Here is a 20,880-nt window from a genome sequence, read left to right as displayed (position 1 = left end):
AGAGGTCTCAAGCACTGCTGTAAATTCTCTTTGGATTCTTTCAAGTGTTTATTTAACAAGAAACAACATAACTAATATTCTTAATAACCTCTTTAAAATAGATGGGTTTATTTGCTGGGCTTTGAAGCAACTTCCCTGAGCCACAATGTCCCCAGAGGACCCACAGCAGCCACTACAGCCCCATGGTGTTTTCCATCCCAGCTCTCCAGACATACCCTGGGACATCACAGATTTGTACAGATAGAGCCCAAGAAGTTCTAAGTTGGTTATAATGATTTCCACACCATCACAACCTTTGTGTCTCAATGCTTACCAGCCTTTTAGTTAAGAAAACAACTTGGAGATACAGAGGTAGAAGGGAACATGCTTTGTACCAGCACATCCCTGAGTGATTTCAGTAAATCCTCAAGGGCTGCTTGAAGTTGAATTGGATGGAGAAACACTTCATCAGGGCAGGAAAACACCAGTAGAAGGGTTTCAAAGGTCAAGAGGTTTTTTATTTTTTTTTTTAAAGATAAGCAGAATGTTTTCTTAAGAATGAAAAAAAAATGCAGCACAATTTCCATAAATTTAGCCCAGATTTCATGCTGTGCTTGCTTTGTGGGTTACCCTTCTGCTAAAACTTTGCTTGAATTGATGCACCCTGCCCATAAATGATTACTGGGAACCAAGGATTTCTGTGTTTGAATCAGATGGATTCATTCCTCCCATTTCTCTGACAAACTTCCTAAGGGAAATTCCTGAATGCTCCCAGATAACTAAACTGGAGCACTCCAAAACTACAGAATTTTTCCAAGAAAGTCAAAGTGAAGCCAGTTTGAGGAGGCAAAAACCTCCCACCTCCCCTCAAAGAAGACATTTTCTTCCATGCTACCATCTGTCCATGGGTTCAGAGCATCAAATACCAAATACCCATCCTCTCTTCTTAAAATGCTGTTTTCAAATCAAAGAAGCTTTGAAATGTCAGGAGCAGCATTTCAGAATGGCTTTGGTGGAGCTCTAGGAACCATGAGAAATGGGGAGAAAAGGAAGAAAATAGTGATTTGGGCTGGAAGACAACTGCCAGGAAGATAACAACCTTCATACATATAAAAGATACCAGGGAAGGGGGGAGAAGGGATAACCCATAAAATAGTTTTATGCTAGGACAATTAACAATGGACTTAAATTATCTTAACCTGCACAGATGAAAAGGTTTTTCTGCTGAAGTAGCATCCCAGCACTGAACTCAAAGGCATGGGAAGCTATGAAATTTGCCACCAGTGGGAAAAAAGAAAGGCAGAAAACACTCAACAAGTACCCATCAGGCTGATTTAACCAGCCTTGACTCAGGCTGATCCTGCCTGTAGCAGGGGAAGGCAGAAAAGATGATAGGACTGATGGTTGGACTTGATGATCTTGAAGGTCCTTTCCAACCAGGATGATTCTATGATCTCTTGAGTTACAATTAATCTATGCAAAAATAAAATTAAAAAAAAAAGGGCTACTTACAGAAAAATGGAAAACCAAAAAGGATTTTGCAAGAGGAAAGTGGTGTGCAGGCTGAATGCAGACAGGAAAAAAAGTAGCAAGCAGATGGAAAGATAAAGAGAAACATCTATGAGAAAAGTTTGGCTAAAATATGCAGAAAACTATCTGAAAGATCAGATATAGAGATAGGAGAGAAGATGTATAGTTCGTTCAAAGATGACAAGAATGAATTCAAAACAAAGGAATTCAGAGTTTCCAGGCAGCTGGAGTATTAATCTTGGCAAGAGACACTGGAATAGGGCAAAAATTAAATATCCTTGGATAGCATGAAAAAAAAGACAGTAAGAAAAAGAATTTGTAGAAAATCCTTCATCAGGAGGGAGACAGCAAGATAAAGAAGAATTAGATCAAAGGTGACAACAAAGACAAAGAGATTTTCATCTGGTTTAGTCATGAGAGATTGCTTGATGCTAAGTAACACGGAATTGGAAAAATGTACTTTTTTTTTTCTTTTTTTTTTAACTTTTTTTTTTTTTTTTGGGTCTACTCACATGTTTGCAATTATGGGTTCTGTGGCATGTTGAGCAAAAAACATTGTGGAGGGAGCTGCTGTAAATCACAGCAGCAGCAGCTTGGTGAGTCACTGCCCCTTGCTACTATGATGGTATTTCACCTCTGCAGTGAGACACAGAGGGCACAACAGAGCCTTACAAAGGAATATTCTCCTCTGATCACAGCCCCTGGGTTGGGGCTTGGCACAACCAGCTGCTTGTTCTCCAGCACAGCTGGGAGGGAAGGGACTGGGGGACCTTGCAGCCCTCTCCTCCTGTGATGTGATCAGAGAAGGCTGCAGAAGCCAAGCAAGGTAAGGGCTGGTAAATTCAGAATAAATTCCTATTTAAATGGGAGGTGACAGCTCAGTAACAGAAGTGAATTACTCTCTGCAGACACTATTGTCACCAAGGTGGAACTGGCATCTATAGATGTCCTGCTAAGTTGTCCCAGATGGAGAGCATGTGCATCCTGGAGAAGGCTCTGATGGTTCTGGTACCTGTCACACCACACTCCTGAGCATGCCTGACCTTGATGGTTTTTAAGGACATTTACTCCTTGGTCATATTTCCATGTGCTCCACTGACTGCTTTGGGTGGCTCCATCCTGCCAAAAGACCCAGGGCCATTTGTCACAACTCTTCCTGGGTCAGCTGTGAATCCCTTTATTGTCCAAAAGGCTCCTCAGGGGAGAAATCCAGAGTTCCTGTTTTCAGTTGGTTTATTCTGCATTACTTCAGTGCTGCATCCCAGGGCTGATGCTGGGCAGGAACAGAGGGAGGGACACAGGCAGTGTCCAGGGCTCGCACGCAACTGGGAAGAGGGAACTGACAGCATTTGGAGACATGTCACCATGTCACCAAAGGGTGGGACAGAACCACTTCTTAAGAGTCCAGATCTTCAAGGTGCCAGCTAGGCTGCCAGCACTCCTGCCCTGAGCTAGTGCCATCAATGTGCAGTCCTCATGGACATGCCAGAGGAGGAGGTCAGGTTGCCTGGTAGGAGGGGTGAGGAATACCCCAAAGCCTTCCCACCAAGCCTCTCTGGGGAGCTTGACTGGAGATACTTTGCAGACCTGGGGTTTTTAACCCTCTAATTGTAAGGTTGTTTAGAAGTGAGGTGATGTTCAGCCACAGGACCAGATGGGTCAGGGTGCTGCAGGGTCACACCACTGCTGATGTGCACGAACCCTCTCCCTGTATTCACACCACTCATCCAGAAGACATCCTTCTCCTGAGTAAGCAGAAGCTCTGCTGGGACCATCCCTCAAATGGTTTTTGTTTCAAGAACCTGAGTTCCTGAACAAAGAGGGAAAGCCCCATAGGAGCAGCAGCTTTGCAGAAACCATTCACCCCAGTATACAAAACTCCCCAGGACAAGAAATACCCACAGATCATCAGCTCCAGACATCCCGGTGCTCCCCACTTCTCAGTCACTTCTTCCAAACCACTTTCCTGAACCTCAGGAGGGCTCAGCCCCTCTTGATGAAAGGGATGGCTTTCCCAATATGCAGCCTTTTACTAAATTGGGGTTTTGCTGCCAGTCTTTCTCCATTACCCTCCTTAAGTTTCACTCCCAAGCTATTTTCCACTCCCCATTTTGGTGGCTGGTATGACTGAAAACAGCCTCAAAATATTTGGGGGGAGGTGGAGAGGATGCAAGGCATTACATCTGCCACACACAAACCTCCTGCTTTCCTCCCCACCCTGCAGACCTGCATTGCTCTTTACCAACCATTCTGGAACTGAGAAGAATCCTATTAAATTTTCACATCTTTAAGGAGACAAATAACTTAAACCACACTCAAGGATCTGAGCTGTTTTATCCATACCTCCTTCCTCAGGATTCAAGGAAACCTGTGGCCTGACAGAAAGAATTTCAACTTGAAGCTCAGAAACTTTATTCCAAGCAGGAAGCAGCTATTTGGAAACAGTGATGTTTCCAACAGCAAATACTGCTGCCAACTGCTAACCACTGATGGGACTGATTATCTCTCCACTAATATAAAGTATTACTGATGGCAATGTGCTGCCCCAGCAGCACTACCTCTGCATTAAGTTGCACACAACTGGCTGGAGTGACACCAGAGACAATTGCCCTGTGTGTATTTTTCTTCTCTCCTGCTTGTATCCTATTTATGCCATCATATAATCTATCTTCCTATTCCTTCACCCTTTAATCTGTTTTCCTCCTCCTTGCTTTATCTGCTTACTGTTGTACATCTCAGCCTTTCATAACCCCATCTTTACTATCCCTTCTCAGTGCCATCTCACTGGTGCTATTTTTCTTCATGTATTTTGTCAAATAAAGTCTCACTGTAATTGCAAGTCCCCCTTTGCAGCCTGCCCTCACCCTAAGTGTCACATTCTGCACCTTCTTCCAATGAAAATGTGTAACCCTTTGGCTTCTTTCCTACTTATAACACCTCTTTCTCCTACCACAAGCCTTTCTGTTGACCTTCTTCATCCAAAAAAAATCTGTGTTTAAGTGAAATCTTACGCTACATGGAAACATGAGCTCAGCCACTCTGAATACACACACTTCTGAAAGAACAGATTATAAATGCATTATAAGTATGCAAAATACAATTATACCAGATTTCAAGAAGTTCAAAATAATTAAAATGCTGGGAACTCTACATTAGAAGACGGGGCTGTCTCTGGTTTGCTTTGTGTTTGCCTCAAAGACAGGCTGAGCAGCTGTGTGAGGCTGCAGCAGTACCACTCAGGACATGGCACAGCATGAGCAGGCAATGTTCATTCAGGCTTTAATGGCTCTGGCACACTTGGAAACTCAGACATCCAGCCCTGGGTAAGTCCCAGACAGACACAGAGGTGGTGGAATGACCTGCACATCCACTTCTCCCATGAAACAGTGTCAGCATCCCCCAGGGTGCCAGTGGTGCCAGCTCGATGCCACGGAAGGTGACAGCAAAGGAGCAGAGGAATCAGCAGTCAGGGCTTCTCCTAGTGCCTGCCCAGGTCTGCCCAGTGCACAAATCCTGCTTCTGTTTAAGCTGTCATCATCCCAACCTGACCAGGTTACACCCCTCAAGGCAAGTGAAGGTGTAAGCAGGACCAAGAAGTTATTTTCATATTTCTTCAACCCCAGGCGCTGCCAACAACAGTTCAGCTCCTGCAAGCTGAGTTTAAATAAGCCTCAGGTTGGTTCCTCTCCAGAGCTCAAGGCACCTCTGGGGAATTTATTATACTGAGAATAATGCTGCATTGCCAAAATACCCTTCTTCACTTCCCAAAATGCCCTGGACTCTGCTGTGCTGCAGTCATGGTCCAGAGAGGACAAATCTCCATCAGAGCCTGCCCTAGCCCTGGGGCTGTGTTCCTCTGAGGAATATCAACCTCCAGATCTGACCCATGAAATACAAAACAAACACAACAAACCAGCTCTGGTTTTGAATGTACTGAGGGCAGTACTACACCACCTTCAGATGACTATTTAATCCCTGAACAGCTCCAGCTCTAGTTAAAGATCCAACCTGAAACAGGGAACTGGCTCCTGCTGGCCTTGACAGGGATCTCACATGAAAAACACTAATATTGAATCAAAAGAAAACCAGAAACAGATTCTTCTGTAACCTGCAAAAAAATCCTGGTTTAACACCAGCCCTCAGTGCCAGAGGTCTCCCAGGGCACTGCATATCATGACAGCACTTAAGTATTTAAAAATATATATAAGTATTTAAAATGGACATGATTTAAAGATATTTTATTACATTTTTTTCAGGGAGAAAGATCTGGGGCAGAGTAATTAGAGTGGCAAATAGTTGCCTCTTTGTATCAACTCCCCTCTGGATTCATCTGCTAAACCCATAGAAGGAAGTGGCTTTAGTGTTTCAGATGGTTTTGGCTTCTATGCTGCTGAGTACAGTTGGATTAGTTTCTGAAATAGAATTGGCTCCCAAATTATTTGAAGCATTTGTACTCAGTGAATGCTGGGAAATGTCATTAGCGTGCCATAATACTTTTGCCTAATGCTCTCCAATGTCTATGCCAAAAAAACAAAAAAAAAAAAAAAGGGAAAACCACTGTCTATTTTGATTCTAGCAGCCCAGCTCCAGTAACTGTGCTAGCAGATGTAGTGTACACCCCCAAAACTGAAAGAAATTAAGGACAGCAAGCTTCTAAGTAGAGAGTTTATTTCCTCTGTCTGGAGAAGAGACAAAGGAAGGTAACAGCAGATGAAATAAAAGATGTTTTCATGCTGGGGGCTCAGCTGTGGAATTCTCTTTGACTACCAACTCAGTCCCTACCTGCAGTAGATGAAGGAGTAACACAGCCAAACCCCAGCTCAGCCAGGCCTGCCAGCTCAGCAGTTTTTCTCCATCTCCCAAAACCCTGCCATCTTCTCCTGTGCAGTCTCTTGCAGCTTTAATTCAAGGCATTCCTCACCTCCTCTGGGACACTATTTGCTGCAGAGTCTTTTTGTCTTCTGCTCCCAGCTCTCCCATCAATGTATTAATCAAGTGTTGAGTTTGGAGCTCTCGTTTTTCCATCTGTTAATTAATTCCCATCTCTGAGCCACCCCCTCCTCCTCCTCTCCAGAAGATGGGGTATATAAATCACAAACCTATTTCTCTGGTGCCTAACTTATGAAAGCTATTACCAATCTTTTTCTAGTCGTGCCCTGTGGTCTGACAGGAGCTCGTGCTGGTATTTGGAGGACCTGTTCTCCCTGGGGAGACCACCACAGCTTCTGACACTGGCCTGGTCCAGGAATTGATGATGCTCTGCAAGCACAGTCCAACAAAGCTATTCAAAAGGCTTAAAATTACTCAGAACATTGAATATAAACTCCCACACAGAGCAGCTGATTTGTTTTAGGTTTTTTTTTTTAAATCTGGAAGATTCTGAACAGCCATCTCTTCCTGCAAAGGCAGTAAGTGCTGCTGCAGCCCTGCTACCCTGCAGAGGCAGTTGACAACCCAGAGAACTAAAAAGAAATAATTAAGGAAACGAATGCTGTGAACCCTCCTGAAAAACAAAACAAACTCCCAGCAGGAGCTCTGCCAAGAGGCTGTGGGTGTACATGCTGTGGATGGAGACCAGGCTGGCCTTGTCCATCTTGAAAGAAGATGGATTTTTTAAAATATTGTAAAACAAACAACAGCACCAAAAAAACCCCAGAAGAAATCATTTTCCTGTGGCAAGTCAGACAAACAAAATAATGAAACATCAAAAGATGTAATCATCAAGGCTAATTAAATGGGGTTCTCAGCAGTGGTGACTTTGGGTAGTGACTTTGCACTTTCCCTGTGAAGCTCAAGCAGCACCAAAGGCAGGGGCTGCTCAGCCTCCAATGGTCCCTGCTCTTCCCTCAGCTCTGCTGCTGGGGGATTTGTTCTCTAATTCAGTTCAGGTTCCAAAGCAGCGCTCCACATTACAAAACACCCCAGACCTACTTCATTTGGATCAGGTGCAGCAACGTGAATGCTGGAGGAAGCCTCTCCCTACATTAGCAATAGGTTAACCCCATCCTTTTTCTGTCAGCAAAGCATTGCTCTGCCCCATTGGAGACCTGCTGGGACAGAAACCCAGCCGTGGTTCCTTCTTCCCACAACCACTGCCCTGAACATTGGCCACAGTATTCCATATGCTGAGGGATCACCACTGTGGTTTCCAGACCAGTTAATGCTGCCTCATCAGTCTTATCACTGCAAACAGCAGCCCTGGTTTGCTAAAGAAAGCTTTGTAGTCACAGGCACCCTAAGGCACTGGTTTTAACTTCATAGAAGCATCAAGTCACAGAGAGGTTTGGGTTGGAAGAGACCTTCAAGCATTCCCACCCCCTGCCATGGTCAGGGACACCTCCCACCAGAAGAAGAGATGAGGAAGAGAACTGCCAAGGAAATTGGTTCCTGGGTGGACACCCCCCTGGGGCAGTGAGCAGTTCAGCCACTGCTCCAGGGCAAGGTGAGCATCCCCAGGATTCCCTCCCTGAGTGATTCATGGGGACACAGAGCAGGGAGAGAAAACTTCCTGTAGGAAACAACCTACCTGCAGAAGCTCACCTGGCATGGCTGGTTGCTAGCAACCACAACAGGAGAGGGAATTTTAGGCATTGTTTGCAGTGGTTTTCATAGAAGCCCAAAATGGTTTGGGTTGGGAGGGAGCTTAAAGGTCATTCAGTGCCACCCCATGCCATGCCCAGGGACACCTCCCACCAGCCCAGGTTGCTCCAAGCCCCATCCAACCTGGGCTGAGACACTGCCAGGGATGGGGCAGCCACAGCTTCTCTGGGAAACCTGGCACAGGGGCTCAGCACCCTCACACCAAACTAGTTCTTCCTCATGTCCAACCTAAATCTACCCTAGCTTCTCCCCTGAGCCTCCTCATGTTTCTACTTTCAGTCTTCAAAAACATTTCTTTGGCTGCACATGAGAGCAAAACCAACCAGAATTAAAAATTAACCCTATACCAAGTCAGATAAGGGCCCCTCAGCCCTGCATCCCATCTCCAACCAAGGATGCCAAGGAAGTATTTAAAACCAGACCCCACAGGAATTCTTCCCCCAGACACCTTCCACACCTCCAGAGATTCATGGCTCAGCAAAATCTCTCCCTCACAGATGGGATCTTTGTATTGTTCCCTCACACAGATTTGCACAGGTGCTTTTTGCACCTCTGTAATCAACTTCATACAACCAGGAGTTTCACAGATCTTGCAAAGAAAACCACATTTCCTCATTGCTTGCAGCCTGCCATCTATTACTGCACCCACTGCCCCCAAACCCAGCAGCACAGCCCCTCATCTGCTTCCAGCTCAGTGCACACCCTGGCACGAGGGACACAGCAGTCTGGGGATGGGATGAATCAAACAGGACCAGGAGATCCATTCCTGCTCCATTGCCACATCCTGCCTTTCAGCTCACAAAAGCAACTCTCAAATGAGAGGAAAACCAAACCATCACAGAGCAAGAGGCAGTTCTGCTCCAAAGAGGTTACCACCTAATGAAAGGAAACAGCTGAGGATGGAAAGGACCACTGAAGGAGTTGAAATGGTGGGAGTTAAGGCCATGCCTGAGGTCTTGCCTACTGACCACCACTCTCTAGGTCATACAGTCATTAATTCTGTTGTGAGTAGGCAGGATCAGAAATTCAGGACATGTCTGTAACAAGAACTGAGCCCCAACCAATGACATCTCAGCTGGGTTGCATGCATGAAGCTGGATTTGCAGACCTTGGTGTTTTCAGAAGATGAGAGGAAACAGTGATAGGACCAGCATAGCCTGGCTGCTCTTGACTTGTTTACCTGCACTCACTTCAGTGGGAACTTCAAGAAAGAAGAAAAAGAAAAGCTAAGGAATTAAGCTGAGCCTTTCTTTTCATTTATTCACTGGATTTTTTTTCAAACTGAAATAAAATGTTGAGATTTCAGGAACTTAAAACTGTTAAAAAAATAAATTTTAAAAATTACTTGGAAATCAACAGCTAAGCTCATGGGAAATCTTACATCAAGCAGTTCAGAATGTGGGAAACCCAAAATTAATTTTTTCTGTCATCACCTTACAAAACAGACTACTCATCACCCTGAGCACCAGGCAAGAGAGTCACTCTTGTGCTGTCCAAATCAATTCCTCTTTCATTCACACCAAAACTTCCCATCACAGAGGACAGGTTGGCAAGAACCTCCAAAGGTCTCTGCTCCAGCTTTCTGCTCCAAGCAGGGCTACCTGCAGAGTCAGATCATGTTGCTCAAGGCCTTGACCACTCAACTTGAGAAAATCTTCAAGGATGGAGATACCACCACCACCCTGGACGCTGCCCCAGGGCACAACCACCTCTTCCAGATGCAGCTGGACTCTCCCTGGGTGAGACTTGGACTCTCTCCCCTTTTAGAATGAAAGTCTGGCTCCAGCTCCTCTGCCAGCCTGCCATGGAAGATGGTGAGTAGATCCTTCTCCAGCTTTCTTGTCCTCAGACTAATAAGCACTCAGCTCTGCCAGCCTCTCCTCCATCATGTATCTTCAGACTGCCTGCCATTTTTCCTGCCTGAAGAGTGTGTATTTATTCCCTGTATTTATTCCATGGAAGCTACCCCACTGTCTCTCCATGAATCCTACTGCTGGCTTAATTCTCCCTTAATGTTACTTAGTGTTAGGTGATAGATCCCTCCCAGCCTCAGTGATTCTGTGTAATTAATTAATTCACAGGCTAGAGCTGCCAGGCCATGAACACAGGGCAAGCATTCCCAGGAGGAGCCTCTTGGAGCCCCATGGCCCAGAGAGCCAGGACCCTGAACAGACCCAGCAGAGTAGTGCAGCCCCATCACAACCAGAGAGAGAATAAACAGGGCAGAGATGCAGAAGAGGACCATGCTAAGGAGGGATGTGAATGGTCTGTTAGCAGCCTTGAGCTCATTGGGATTGTTCATCAGGTCACTTGGGTTGTTGGAGGAGGCTGAGGGGTGACCTCAGTGCAGTCTGGGGCTTTCTCAGGAGGGGAAGAGATGGGACTGGCACCAATTCCTACAAAGATGGTAGGAAACTGAATCAGGGGAGGTTTAGGTGAGGTATCAGGAAAAGGCTTTTCACTCAGAGGAGAGCTGAGCACTGGAACAAGCTCCCCAGGGAAGTGGTCACAGCCCCAAACCTGCCTGAGTTCCAGAAGGGTTTGGATGATGCTCTCAGGCACATGGGGTGATCCTGGGGGTGCCCTACACAGGGACAGGAGTTGGACTCCAGGATCCTCAGGGGTCCCTTCCAACTCAGCAGATTCTATGATTCTAACCAAGTGATGGTTAGAACAAATCTTTGAACAAATACAAGATTCTTAGGTGGGACTGAGCTGTAACTGAGGAGATGAAAAGCTCCTCTCCTCGTTTCCACTCAGGACACAACCTGTAATTTCAGCTCTCTATGCAGGACTCAGATGAGGCTTCAGTTCAGAAAATCTCCAGGGTACCTATCAAGCTTCTCCTGCTCTTAAAAGGAGTGGCAGAAAATTCAAAGGGAAATTAAGAATGAGCCATCCTACTCCTTCAGCAAAGCTCTGAAAAGAGATGACATTAAAAAGCTCAGGGCTCTCCATTTTCCAGTGCACCTTTGGTGGGCATCAGCATCACTGCCTGTTCCCTTCCCACTTCCAACTCACACAGCCCACCCTGCTGTCTCAGAGCTCACAATTTGCCATCTGTCCTTGATCTCCTCCTTGTACTAAGGACACACTAACTGCAGCATCTCTCTGTGCAACCATCAACAGGGCAGATAAGAACAAGCAAGGAAGCAGTGAGCAGAACACAGTCAAAAGTAATGGTACGTGCTGCAGTGCTTCCTGTCACCTAATTGCTGAAACCACACAAAAAAACCCCCAAACACTTCTTTTGTCTGGAGCTTCACAGGCATGTGAAAATAAACACATGGAAAAAATGAAAATGCAATTCAAAAATACAGAAAAGAATGTAAAACTTACCAGGCTCTAACTTGATTATTTTCACAGCAGCCAGTTCTCCTGTATGAAGATTTCTAGCCTGAAATAAAGAGAGTTAAAACATATTTAATTGTACTGCAAAGGCATATCAAGGCCTTACAAACTGAAAAGACAGGGTACAGTGTCCTGTGTTCCCAACATGCCACACTGTGATTAGCTGACAGCAACCTGGATGATGATCTGGTTTTTATGTTAGTATAGCATCAACCTAGTTGGGAGTTGTGAAGTGTTCCTGGCAGTTCCTTCCAAGGCTTTGGAAAACCAACCAGCTATCTGCCAGCAGACAAGAGTTCATGTGTCTAAACCACTGTTTTTAAGGATTGTTGAAACAGAGAAGTTTCTGTCAGAGCATGGAGCAGGCAGTGCTCAACCACCCATCTCATGGTGTTAAACCTCCATGTGTTCTGCAAGTGGAACTGAGAGGTGGAGGGGCAGGGAGAACCCCAGTGTGAGTCACAGCTCCCTTGCCAACAACTCAACTCTGAAAATGAACTCCATCCAGCAGCCTCTGAACAGAGGCAAATCGTCCTCACCACCCTGGAGAAGAAGGGTCCAATGAAGCCTTTACAGAACTGCCCACTCTGGGTACGGGGTAAACTTCACACCAAGAATTCAGTGCTGGAGGAAAATGTTCCAGGAACCTCAGACACAGCAAGTTTTAAGAGGTGATTTCAGTAACACTGTTAACTCTAGCAAAATGAGCTCTAAATCACCAGAGCTAAGCTCTATTCTTTTTGACACACAACCTGATCCAATTAGATCCTGTGACATTCCCCTTTTGCTCATCACCCAAAAGTTACAGGAGTCTAAGCCCCACTGTTTCATTCTTACCCTAACAGACACACAGAGACCTCTGGACCTAGGAAAATCTGGGGAAGAGGAAAATAAAGGGAAAACTGGGTTAGGTGAAATCCATTTGTGCAGTTACTTAACACAAGGAATCAAAGCAAACTTGTCCCTGAGGGCTGACTCGGAGGAAACTACTCCAGCATGAAACACTCTCCTCTTGTGTATGGACAAGAGGTCTTAATTTAACAACAGATAAAGCAAGACATTGAAAAATTAACCTCTCACTCCTGTCAACACTTGGTCAAGCTTCCAAATCAGAAAAAGCTTTCCAGACAGGGAATAAAAACACCCAACAAACTGGCCTTTCTGAGTCCTGTGGAGCACAGCCAGGAGCACATGTGTCAAAACACATGCTAAGGACACGTGTGACCCAACTGAAGGCAGAGAACCTGAACAAGAGCACAGTGGAAGCAAACATCTGAACTGAACAGACCAAATCACTGCAGACAGAAACCAAGTTACCTGAGAGCCACAAAGGAAACTTCTACCACTTCTTACAGTACCTTCCCATCAGAGGTGCTTATTGATGGCTGCAAAATCATTCACCTTCTGAATTTCACCCTTCAACAATCTGAAGAAGGGTGCATCCAAGCTTGGAGGGAGGATTAGGACCTCTCTGCTACTGTTACACCTAATGAAACTATTAGGGAAGACATACTCCCTTAGGAGACCAAGGACACTATCTTGGAGAAGCCAGGAAACCTCCACCATCCGTGCTTCTATCCACAAGCAGCTAAGCTGTTCAGACAGAACAGCTCGCATGGCTTCCAGAAGACCTTCTCCATTCCTGAAATAAGATTGTGTTCCTTCCTGCTATTCCTTTTCCATAGAAGCAAAACCAGCCACTGCTACTGTTATGCTGGAGTCTGAGAGAAGGGACACAATCTGCCAAAGGTCCTTGGTACGTGGACTGTTTGGCAGGGACTTGAAGGTTCAAGCTGGAGGAGATCACTGCAATTAGACACATTATAGGCCATAAAGCTTCACCAAATTATGTCCTGGTGTTATCCAATACTATCATTAAGTTTTTTTCATATAATCTGTAGCCTGGACATGGACTATTTTGGGTTTCAACCATTGAACTTTGTTGGAACAGAAAGCTCTCCATCAGCGTGGTATTTATGAGCTAAACACATCGAGTTATCTGAGCCCCTCATCTGGTTTTCTGGGCCAGAAAATAATCTTCTTTTAATCTTTTAAACAAACATATCTTTGAGCTGATGACACCAGGACCACACACACAACTTAACTCCTATCCTGCCAGCACCAAAACAAAAAATGCTGAGAATTCCCTGATCCTTGGTGTCCTTGTCTGGATACTGACAGCCACAGGAATATTATCAGATTTTCAGGCCAGACCATTGCATTGTGAGCATGCAGCAAATGACCCAAACTGCTTCCCAAGAGACATCATCTGCCCCAAAACATGACTGATGGCTTTTGTTCCTTCAGCTTGGATTTTACACAGGTACACACCTCTCTCTCTGCAGTCACTCTTGTTTTCTAAACCTTTCTCTTCCCCACCTTCCTGCCAGCTGAGAACAAGATCAATAATTAATTACTGTTATCTTGCACATCATTAAAAATGTAAGAAGGTGAGGGCTAAAACCTGGTTCTCTGTGGTACACAGCTAGACAGGGAAACTGTCAGATAAGGATTCCTCAAATCATTTTGAGATGTGTGTAATTAAAAGAAATTCTCAACTCATTTCCTAGGAGTTACAAGGTTTGCAAGGTTCTGCTTTTCAGAACAGGATTGTGAAGCATCAAGAAAGTCACAGGCAGGAATGCACCAACACTGCTGGCTTTGTGAATCAAAATGGAAATTTTATTACAGATGATATTTTAAAAAAACAGAAGTTCTCCATAATTTCTCTGTTAATGATCTGGCAGTTTGTTTTACTGAGATACATCTTCACTGGAGAGGGGGAAACTGAGTAAAACTAAGAAATTACAGTTCTCACAGTCATCTACATTTTTAAAGCCCAACAGCACAATATCTGCCTCTTCCCCATCACCTGAAATTTCCATGGTATTTCAAGTCTTAATTTAAAATTAGCTGAACCCAGAACTGCCCATTCATAAGTACAGCTGCTGCTCAGTGTCCCATGATTGCTGACACTGCAAGTTAACATTCATTGCATCTATCCCATACAGATGACACAAATATCACCAACTTGGAGGAACTCTTCAGATTTCTAATATTTCTATTATTTCAGTCTAATGAAATATAAAACCTGTTAGATTTCTAATTACCTTTCATTCTGCTGGCCTTGATTTCTTCAATATATAAGGAAATCTTCAAAGAACTCATCACCAAAAGTCTAAAAACCCAAACTCAGTGTTTGCAGAACTCCATCCCCATCAATGTGGGTCGGGTCCCACAGGGCCCAACTTCCCCCACAGATTCCCCAAAAGGAAGACAAAGCCTTTGCTATCTGTTAGTGTTGATCTTTATTTAATGAGACTCAAAACTGATAATTATATTCCACAATTACTAAGAATGAAAAGTAAAAGGAGAGGATTTGGGCAGAAGGATTGCAAAGCTTTGACACAAAACCTGACCTACACAAGAAAGGGACCAAAATAAATTTATATTTGAATGAGGAGAGCCATGCAGTCAAATTTATTTTGCTCACTGTCATATACAGAGTATATTTACTGAGAAAGCAGAGCTAGGGTAGTCTTTTGGTCACCTCTTTTTCAGCTGTCCTACAGCCTGCTGCAAGATGTGTGACAGCATCCCACAGCTCTTCCAGAATATTTTAGCAGCTAAGTACTAACCCTACAGAACATCACAGTCTGGTTTCAGCATAAACCAAAACACACCTACTCCTCTTTTATTTAATATCCCATTTCATAGCTGTAGCAACCTAGAAGACTGCACATGACTAGTTTAACATCAGCTTTGTGAATCATTAGATTTTCCCACCCAGATTTAACTTCCTTCTCAGAACTGCATCAAAAAGCTGTTGTGGGACAGGAGAATCCAACGTGACACCCGTGGCAATCCCTGTGTATGATGCTTCCCAGCACACACCCAAACAATGCACACATGAAAACACACTTTGGGCAGGACACTTTCTGCAGCTAATGACCAGAAGTAACACAGAAAAATAGTTTCTGAAGCAGTCACACACTCTACAACTTCTCTAATTTTTCATGTTTTCAGAGTGCAAGGCAGACAATACCAGCCCAGTGCAGGCACAGTTCTAACTTGCCTGAGATGGACAGAGCTGGAGAATCATTTTGCATGGCTATGGGGGAAATGCAAATTTGTTTTCAGTTTTCCTGCCTGGCCACTTTCTTCTTCAACACCAAGGAAGAGAAGGAGAAGAATCACAGAATCTGCTGAGTTGGAAGGGACCCCTGAGGATCCTGGAGTCCAACTCCTGTCCCTGTGTAGGGCACCCCCAGGATCACCCCATGTGCCTGAGAGCATCATCCAAACCCTTCTGGAACTCAGGCAGGTTTGGGGCTGTGACCACTTCCCTGGGGAGCTTGTTCCAGTGCTCAGCTCTCCTCGGGGTGAAAAACCTTTTCCTGATACCTCACCTAAACCTCCCCTGATTCAGACAGCAATTATCACCCTCACAGCCTCCAAATCAGTATTTTCAGTTTCCATGGTGCAATTCCCTCCTCACTCCTGTGTAGCTCTCTGACTCCAGCCTTAGATCAACATCCCAGTTCACCAGAAGAGCCTTTTGTTCAACCACGTCTTCATTTAATCTAATCATAATTGCAACTCCTGTGGCAACCCTCCCATGCACCCCCATCTTATTCATTCCTTGCCAAGCTTCACTCATCAGTGACCACGATGTTTTGCTGGCTCCAGTGCTGCCTGCTTCTCAGTTACCTTCAAAAGGTGCCCTGACCTCCTGCCCAGCAACTGAAATAAAAGCTTCTCACCTGCTTTCTGGCCTCTTACACTTTATACCTTTTAACCTCTCCATGTGGTTTTAAAATCCCCATCATGCAGCACTGTTCTCTCCAAATCTGACATTCCCATCAAGCCCCATGAATTTACCTACCCACGTGTCTGGATTCACATCTCTCACTCTGCCTGAAGCTCTCAGTCAACTAAGGTGACCTAAAGAAATATCTCTCACCTGGGCTGCTCTAAATCCATGAAAACAAATTCCTTCCTTGCTGGCAGGAAGCACAATAAGTGTTTCACTTGTGACTAAAAAAGTAAATCCAAAACATTAGGGGGATTAGGGGAATAAAAATAGACACCTGATAGAGAAGACCCCAACAAACCCTGACCAGTGCATACATGTACTGGAGAAAGAGGAGCACAGAGACTTTGAAAAAAAAGATGGGATCTTGAAGATGCCACTGCTGCCAGCCCTGAGACCACTCAGCACCACTTCAGGTTTTCCACATGAGGATTTGGGATTTGTTTCATTTCATGGTGCATCTCCCTCTCTCATGAAGGTGCCCACACTCCTGTATGTGATCTGCTTCCATTTTTAAGCCAACCCCTAAACTGGTCAGACATAAAGCTGAGACATCCTGCAAAGGAAGGGCTGATTGCACAAGCTGAGAGCTGTGATTCCTCACTGCTGTTCCCAGCACATCAGGAGAAACCCTCAAGACCAAACCTCTGTGCTGCAGCTTGGACAAAGACCTGCCCTGAAGGACACCAAGTCCTCAGGGGGCCTGGAGAACATTAACAAAACAATAACTTTGGGGAGTTTCATCATTAGGATTCTGATCTGCCCAGTTTACCCTTTATCCCTCAAGTCAGGAGCAAGTGATGTGTTTGAGAAGAATTTGATCTCTGTGGATGATAACCTGATGGTTTCTGAATCTGAATCATGCCCTAATGAAGAAGTTCAAGTAACCCATTCCTAGTGTTTACTGTAATTAACAGCAATTTTGCTTACTCCTCTGATTTCCATAAATCAGTCAGGTTTCTTTGCAAATAAAACTGGGAAACCCTCAGGCAGCTGAAGCACAGAGCAGCAATGCTGTCAATGAATGGCAGGGAGAGCTTTGTACTTCTCCATCATCCCTACCAGCAGAGCTGAATGCTCAGACTGTAGAGCTGGGGATTCATTCCAGTCAGAATGTTAACAAGAAAGTTGTTCAGAAAGCCCAGCTTAAAAATGACAAGAATTAACCCTTGTGAGCCCACAACTGTTATCCCTTCCCAAGAGCAGGGCACCACAACCTTCTGCAGCATTAGGAAGGCACTTTTGGAAAAGAAACCAAATCCTCCCAAAGCTGTGAGGAAAAAAAAAAAATCCCTGCAGATGTGCAGGTAAAGGTAAAGCCAAGCAGAGAAAGAGTTCTAATGGCTGAACACAATCTCCTGAAATGTTCAGCACCCTGCTCAGAGTAGGAGCTACAGGCTGTATGTTACTCAGAGTGGGTCCAAATGCTGGTGTTGGGATGGTGCACAAGTGTGAGAATCACCTGCACAGACCATGGAGTGGCTGCACAGCTCCTCTGCATGGGCTTCAGCCAAAAAAATTGTAGCTTCCACATGTGCTTTCCAGGTTTAGACTGAGTAGATGAGAAGCATCCTCAGAAGACCCCCAGAAGCACTGTACAACTCATGTCTTTTTGCCTGTATTTCACCACCTAAATGGGTGCATGTGCTAAACCTACAGAGATGCAATTACTAGAGTTCTGTAAAGCCTCTTTGAATTTTTTTTCCTTTTATTTGAAGTAAAACAAAAGAAAAGCAAACCAAAGGTCCCCACAGCCCCATCCTAAGAAAACCCAAAGAGAGGACTGGGCTGAATAAAGCCATCCCTGCTCAGTCCTGAGTGCATCTCCACAACAGATGCTGAATACACTTGTCTCTTTCATGCAGGAGGGACTGATGGATGGATTAAGAATGCAGATGAAGGAACAAAAGAAGAAAGCTTCAAGAAAAAAAAAAAAAGTGGGACAATTCTGTGAAATATTCATGCAAATCTTACTGAATGGGCTGAGATTTGTGGCAGACACAAACAACTGCCTCTCCCATCCTGAATCCCTGCAATGCTCCATTCATCACCCCAGGTGTGCCTGGGCAGCTCACATGTGAAGCAGATGTCCAGTCAGCCTTTGATGCTGGGGAAAAAAAAACCTAAAAAAATAAACAACAAAAAAAAAGACACCTAACAGCAATTTCTAATTTTCAGGGCTCTTGCTCTTTTAGAAAGCAGAAACACCCCCAGGCAATTGTTCACTCTGCAACCTTCCAGCTGGATTTAGGAGATGGAGAGCAGTACCAGGCTCCTTTGGAGGGAAGGGCACAGAGGCTTTCAGAATCTGTTCCCCTAACAGAGACTTTACAGCTGGGTTATACTAAAAAGAGAGCTGCCTCCTGCAGCCATCACCATTACTGCTTTTCAGAACAAACAAAGCAGCAACAATTCACATCCTGATTTTACTTTTTAAAGGTATTTCTGAACTTCTAGTGCTGACAAATGCACAAATATTGGGTTTGTGGGTGCTCTCCAGGTGGATGCTGCCACTCCTTGTCCTTCAAGTGATCAGACATTGGAATGGGCTGCCCAGGGAAGTAGTGGATTCTCCGTGTCTGGAGATCTTTCCAAAGAGCCTGGATGTGGCACTGAGTGCCATGGGCTGGGAACTGCAGTGGGAGTGGATCAAGGGTTGGACTTGATGATCTCTGAGGTCCCTTCCAACCCAGCCAATTCTATGATTCTATGATTCTAAGTGAGGAAAATACAACAGTACATCACAGGAGACAAACTTGACAGCTGGCATTCTCTCATTCCCCTGCAGTTTCCTGGGTTTAAATAAATTCCACAATAAAAGCTGAAAGCTGGTGTGTAAGATCTGGGACTGGCACTCCTAAGCACAGCTGTAATGCAAAGCAGGTTTAAATTCATCTCCTTTTACTGCCAGCTGGTGAAATTTAGATAGTGCATCTCTTGCAGAAAAAACTGGGAGGAGGGGACCTATTTTCACTCACAGACTTCAGACACTTTCTTACTCAAGGCCAATTAACTCAAGCAATAAGGGATTAAAAGCTCGTTAATTACATTAGGCCAACTCCTTTTATTCCAGCACAGAAAAAACCAGACTAAGGATTTGTATAAGCAAAGTAGCTTTACAGATCTCAGCAGCCTCTAAAACATTTAATTCTTATTCCTAGCTATAACTACTGAAGGACAAAAACCTATGGCAATAAGGAGAACAATTATAGGAAAGCAAAGATCAATGCACATCACTTATTTAATAAATAAAAAAAAAATTACAGAAGAAGTCAGAGCTTGGTTCTTCTCCTATGAAAGTTTCTTGGCAGGTCTTCATCTGCAAAATATTTGGCATGATTCTTCCAAAGCTGAAATTAAAGCTAGAAACAGACCCTGACCACAGAAGTACTGTTTATCAACTAATGCAGCACAAAAGTTACAAACAAACACTGCATGAGAAAAAACCAAACAAAAAAGGCCCAATTTTGAGTCTGTTGGAGAAGAAAACCAAACCAGAAAACAACCTTTTCAAGACACAAAACTATTAGATTAAATTGCATTAGGTTGTTTTGATAAACTACTAGAAATAGCTCATTTTCCAGAGAAATAATACACATTTTTAACATAAGCTTACACAAATCAAGGAATGCCCAAGAAACTGCTAATATACTTAAAACTGAGCAGATGCCTAACAGCTTTACTGGCCAGGGTATAAAACAGGAGAAATAAAAAAAGATATCTTCAAATACATCATAAAACTACAAACCAAGATGGGTTTTGAAGGGGTTTGTTCACCAGAAGTTACAAAGAATAAAGAAATTATTTTATTTTATTCCTAAGCTGTGTGCATGGATCACAACACAGGGCAAAAAAAAACCCCATGTCATTATGGGCTACAAGTAATATTAAAAAAATTATATTTGTTTTGTCAGCTGCAGGGGAATTTTATTCCTTAGAGATGACAGAACCAAGAGATGTATCATCCAAAACATTTAAATAAAAGCATCTATGTCTGCTCTTTCCATTGAAAAGAAAAAGCAGTGAGCTGATCAGATACAGCACTTGGTCTCCTGAAATCCCTACCAAGTCAAGACAGCAGTTTAACTCCATTTCATGCAAAAGGAAGACACCAACATCTTTTATTTCAGAGAAGCCTGTGAACAACTTGGGCTTTATGACCCCTAAAGAACACATCACGGTCACGCAGAGAATCCATGGCTCCTCTCCAAAGCTCTGGACTGTGCTTTCCCAGCACAGCAAGGATTTCTGGCTCTCTAGGCAGGCAGGAAAAAGATATTTCTGAAAGAAAAGGCCATGGTTTGCTTTTTTTTCTTTGTCTGTATTTTTATATATTTTAATTAAGCCACTTGGGTTGCATTAGAGCATTTTAAACCCATCATTTTACCTTAACACCAAGGGCAAATAATTTTGTCACTGCTTTGCTTTGTAACCATGAGGTAGCACCCAGCAAGATGTGTCCTTCAGAAAGGCAGAACTGAGGAACTGCCACTGGTATTTTAAAGAGGAGAAGAAACTGCAATTCTGAGATTGCAACTCTTACATCATCACTAACTGCAGGCAACTTCCAAAAACTCCCAAAATATTTCTGGACATACTTTTAGATG

The 20,880-nt window shown here is 44.1% G+C and overlaps 1 protein-coding gene across 3 annotated transcripts in view; it reads right to left on the bottom strand.

Annotated features, from left to right (window-relative positions):
• The window catches only part of MAP4K5 (mitogen-activated protein kinase kinase kinase kinase 5), a 72,891-nt gene that overhangs the window by 36,421 nt on the left and 15,590 nt on the right, over nucleotides 1-20,880 (bottom strand). For all 3 annotated transcript variants that reach the window (XM_030452380.1, XM_030452381.1, XM_030452379.1), the window contains one exon: nucleotides 11,449-11,506. In XM_030452380.1, coding sequence (XP_030308240.1) covers nucleotides 11,449-11,506 — 58 coding nt within the window. The remainder of the gene's footprint in view (nucleotides 1-11,448; nucleotides 11,507-20,880) is intronic.

This window comes from Calypte anna, chromosome 5A (genome assembly GCF_003957555.1).
Source record: "Calypte anna isolate BGI_N300 chromosome 5A, bCalAnn1_v1.p, whole genome shotgun sequence".
In the NCBI taxonomy this organism is placed as follows: domain Eukaryota; kingdom Metazoa; phylum Chordata; class Aves; order Apodiformes; family Trochilidae; genus Calypte; species Calypte anna.
This window is presented reverse-complemented; position numbering and strand designations above follow the sequence as displayed.